The 4,542-nt window shown below is 32.0% G+C and overlaps 1 protein-coding gene across 1 annotated transcript; it reads right to left on the bottom strand.

The window, feature by feature from the left end:
• Positions 1-1,595: 1,595 nt before the first annotated feature.
• On the bottom strand, positions 1,596-4,536 carry LOC136065867 (probable xyloglucan endotransglucosylase/hydrolase protein 30). The gene is made up of 3 exons (XM_065769641.1): positions 4,366-4,536; positions 3,551-3,759; positions 1,596-2,242 (listed from the first exon to the last, which is right to left on the bottom strand). The coding sequence occupies exons 1-3, from the start codon at positions 4,525-4,527 to the stop codon at positions 1,714-1,716; spliced, it is 900 nt and encodes a 299-aa protein (XP_065625713.1). The 5' UTR covers positions 4,528-4,536; the 3' UTR covers positions 1,596-1,713.
• Between the last annotated feature and the right edge of the window lie 6 nt (positions 4,537-4,542).

Raw genomic sequence — 4,542 nt, 5'->3', positions numbered from 1 at the left:
AAAAAAAAAAAAAAAAAAAAAGCTAACCTCATCAATAATTAATTAGAATGTTTATTTCTCTTTAGTTCTAAAACAAAATAAATTTATGGTTTTCCCACAACCAAAGACTCAAAGTCAATCATAGCTTTCACAAAACCCACAATGTCCGACTTCAACATCAAAATTATAAGTGATTGTCACTTAATAAAAAATGCAAGTCTCCTTCTTTTGTCAAAACCAAGTCATATGAGTTAGGACCAAATGGGACAACAATGTTGGAGTTAAGTAGGTGTCATTGAAAGGTTGAAAGTAAATGACATCGTTCTTGGCTTAGGAGTATTTGAGATGGAATGGCATGAAAGGTTGCAGGCCAATGTATATAAAGGAGTAAAAGTGCAAGAAGTGAAAAGGGTGAATGAAAATGCAAAGAATTTTGTGTGTGTGAGAGAGAAAAAGTCTTGAAATATTAAATCAAAGTAAACAAAGAGTAGTCTTGAAACATTGAACCAAAGAAAACAAAGAGTCCTTATTTTTCTATTTGTTTTTATCTCTGATGTGGCACTTGAGAGTATTTTAATTTTAATTATCTTTCAAAGAGTGCACCACATGACAAAATTTCATGATCTCCAATGTGAGAACTTTGCTATATATATATATATATATATTGATTGATTATGTGCTTGTTTTAGTTTATTTATTTATTTATAATTAAACAAACAATCATAAAATGTAACTTCTGTGAGTCTAAGTTTCAAAATAATACTAAGGCCTTAAATGATTATTCGTAGCTTTCAACACTAACAAAAATGGCACCACAATCGTGCATTAATTTGAAGGATTTTCAATTTTTTTATTGTTCTAAGATAAATGTTAAGAATTTTGTCCTTTAAACTAGTGTGCCACCTTCTAATACCTGTTACAAACAAATGTTTTAATTGTGTACAGTCTACAATGAATATTCCATTTACAAGTATCTATTTCAAATTAATGGAATTCTTGAGTTTTGTATATGATGGCATTTTATCTCTGGCACTCTACTACTACTATCCTCTATTTAACTTCTTACCTATTTATCATACAGTAACATTATGAACTATAGCAATTCCTCTCTATCAAAAAAAGATAAATATTTCCCTCAAAAAAAGAAGAAGATAAATGTCTCATCAAAAATAAGAAAAGATAAATGGTAAGCAAATATTTTCTAAGGGTAAATTGCAAATTACATCTTTAAAGTTTGGGGGTATTTTGGACTTTACATTCTGAAATTTTAAAATTTAGATTTTACCCCCTAAAGTTTGAGGCTATTTGAATTTTATACCTTAACTTTTTAGAATTTAGATTTTACCCCTCTAAAGTTTGGTAGTGTTTGGATTTTACTCCCTAAAGTTTTTTGATGTTTGGATTTTATATCTTGAAATTTCTGATTTTTTATTTATTTATGAAAACTTTATTAATCTAGAGATTTGAAACCATAGCTAAGGTTTATTTAGAAAGAAAAAGAAACTATAGCTAAGGTCGAATATATTATGCTATTATTAGATTTGAGTGATAGGGTCTTGCCAAAGGGGGGAAAAAACTTTCCTTATTATAATTATTTAGAAAAGCAAGAAACTTCGTAACGATTTAATCTGTTTTAGTGAAATAAATAAATAAATAAACATTATAAATAAGATTTCACAAAACCAACACGTACCGTAAGTACATTTTAAATTACAATATCAATAGTAGATATGATCACATATTACTATTAGAGGCTGAAGAAGAAATTGGGGTCCGACTTCGCCGCTTTGATTGCCTTGATTGTTTGTGGTGGCTTCCTCCAAATTTCAATCTTCCAGTGTCTTTGAACCGCTGCTTCTCATCTCGACTAATGACACATTCGGGTGGTGGCACGGGGTAACGCAACGTATCATAGCAATAAGAGTAATACATGAACCTTTGGCGGAACCACCGCATGGCTTGGCGGCGCTTACGTGTCATGATTGCATAGTCTTGGCTGTCTAGGTAAGCATCCTTTTCAGCACAAACATCAGCAGCCGAGACTTGCTCAATTGGGTCCGTGGGGCAACCCTCTAGGACAAGGTCCTTGAATTCGGCTACAAAGGGTGCGTACTTGTAATTCACTTTGTATCTACCTCCAGATGTGGCCCAATTTGAAGCGTCCCATATGGTTGTGTACAGCGACATCGGCTTTGATGGGTAGTCACCGCCCATTGCATCATTTTTCACTACCTCTCTTATTGGAACTTCGTCGATGTAAAATCTGTTCATTCCAAAATTATTAAGAAAAAACAAATAGTCATAAAATTGACATAATTAAATTACCATATTTCATGTATCAAACTTATTTGATAAATTTATTTTGTGTACCAAACTCACGGGGGTAGAATTTTGGTGATAAACATTGTATGATAAGTCAACAAATATGTCTTATTATTAACGGAATTATAGTAACACGTGTAATGTCACGAACAGTTGCTTCTTATAAACGTTGAGCTAGAAAAATTCAATTGCGGTTGAAGACTAATCGTTATTGTAGTTAATAAAAATATTGAAATATCTAGGTAGGTGGATTTGGCCAGCAATTTTTTGTCGCTGGTATAGGAATTTATGAGTTATCCCCTAGTTTGGCAGCCTAAGAAATTTACTATAAAGAATACAAATTTGTCCCACATGCTTACTTATAGCGCATGGACCAAGCCCCTTCTCACCAAATAAGTTGGACAATTGGCCCACCTAAAATAAGATCGAATATTTATATAGTTTAGCTATTCAAAAGGAAGTAATCGAGGGTAATTTTATAGAAAATTATACAATATTTTTGGGAGTTACATAATATACAATATAGTACTCCTTCACCTAATTTAACAGTTGATCACACTAATTAAATTTATTATGAAACTCATTATTCAAAAATAAGACTAGGGAATACTATACTTCCAAAACATTATATAATTACCCGTAATCATATATTTTTTTCAAGTTTATTAAGGAATGGGAAGCCAAGTTAGTCTACTAGCCTTAGAGATTACAAGTCACAACCCACACGCAACAGCAATCACTACTACCTCTCGTGGGGGTCAAACAGAACATACTACAACAAAGAAAGAGGTTATAGAGGGTAATGCTACAATTATTAATTAATTTCATACTTACTGAGTTGACAAATTATTATTATTATTATTATTATATGGAACCATCAATAGCACTACTTTATTGTTCATATTAACAATTTGACACAATAAACAATTGTGAATTTTTTAATTCTGGTGTAACTATAGACTTATTGGATGTAAAAGGCAGAAAGTACTTAGAGGTCTAAGGAAGAAAGGGTTTAAATTGTAGAATTAATAGCATGTTGTAATTATTTCTCAAAAAAAAAAACAAAATGTAAAAAGCAAAACATGTTAACGAAGTGATATCCAATCATCCCTATCAAAAAAAGAAAAAAAGAAAAAAAAAGTGGTATCCAATCCATAAAAGGACTTCGCAAAAGCAGGAACAAGAAGCAATTTGGCAACCAAAAAAAAAAAAAGATAAATAAGGAAAGCATAAAATAAAAAACTCTTACATAGTTTTATTGGCAGTCCAAAGAATGCTGTATCGGTGGAACTCCTTGGAGGGGTCAAACCAAAGACGATACCGCTCCTCCCGGCCGCGGTTTGTGCTACCATTACCGTACAAGTTGGTTTGGAACCTCCATGGCTTACCTTCAAGGTTCCCTAAAAACTCGAAGTCTAACTCATCATGGCTCTTCTCAAATACGTCACCGTTTGATGTCTGTATATATATGTATATATATGGAAAGATATCAACAAAAATCAACCATGATCATGACAATGTATTCTAATTATGTAGGAATAGGATGCATGATGGTTTTGCAGGGCATGGGCAGATAATTCATAGCAGTGACGAATCGGTCTTTTATATTTTTGAGAAATTAAAAAAACAAGGAACTAATTTTTAGGCTTAAAACATTGACGCATACACCGAGAATAGTGTGTGTACATATATAGAAAACTATTTATGGATTTGAAACGTTAGTGTGGAGTTTGAAAAAGTAAAATCTCTACTTTTAATTACATGCCAGATTCAATTGATTGCTTACGTACGTAGTTATGTTTCTGAAGAATTCCAATGGTTGAAAGGAAAAGTCTTTTATGGTGTACTAAAAAGAAAATTCTATTTCCTTTTCTGTTTCCTCATTTTTTTTCCAGAACGAACCAAACAAGAGGATAAAAAACTTAATAATAATTCTCAAAGATTATGAAAAGGATGTCAAAATTTCAAAATAACAAACAAGAGATTAGGCTTCTATCCTATCTATTATATTTGAAAAAAAAAAGACTGACAATATATAGAAAGCTGAATTAATGACCTACGTACATAAAAGGCAACACAGATGCCAGCCGTGTAATCTGATGGCAACTTGATGTTAGCGCTGAAGAACCCATGTTTGTATAGGTTGGAGGAGATGAAGCCCGAACCTATCAACAACCATAACCAGAACCAATCAACGAGAATGAAAAAACAAAAGGGTTTTGACATAAAATGTGTTAGAAG

This window comes from Quercus suber, unplaced genomic scaffold (genome assembly GCF_002906115.3).
Source record: "Quercus suber isolate HL8 unplaced genomic scaffold, Cork oak 2.0 scaffold_1243, whole genome shotgun sequence".
In the NCBI taxonomy this organism is placed as follows: domain Eukaryota; kingdom Viridiplantae; phylum Streptophyta; class Magnoliopsida; order Fagales; family Fagaceae; genus Quercus; species Quercus suber.
Note: the sequence above shows the minus strand (reverse complement) of the source record. Positions and strands in the feature narration are given on the sequence as shown.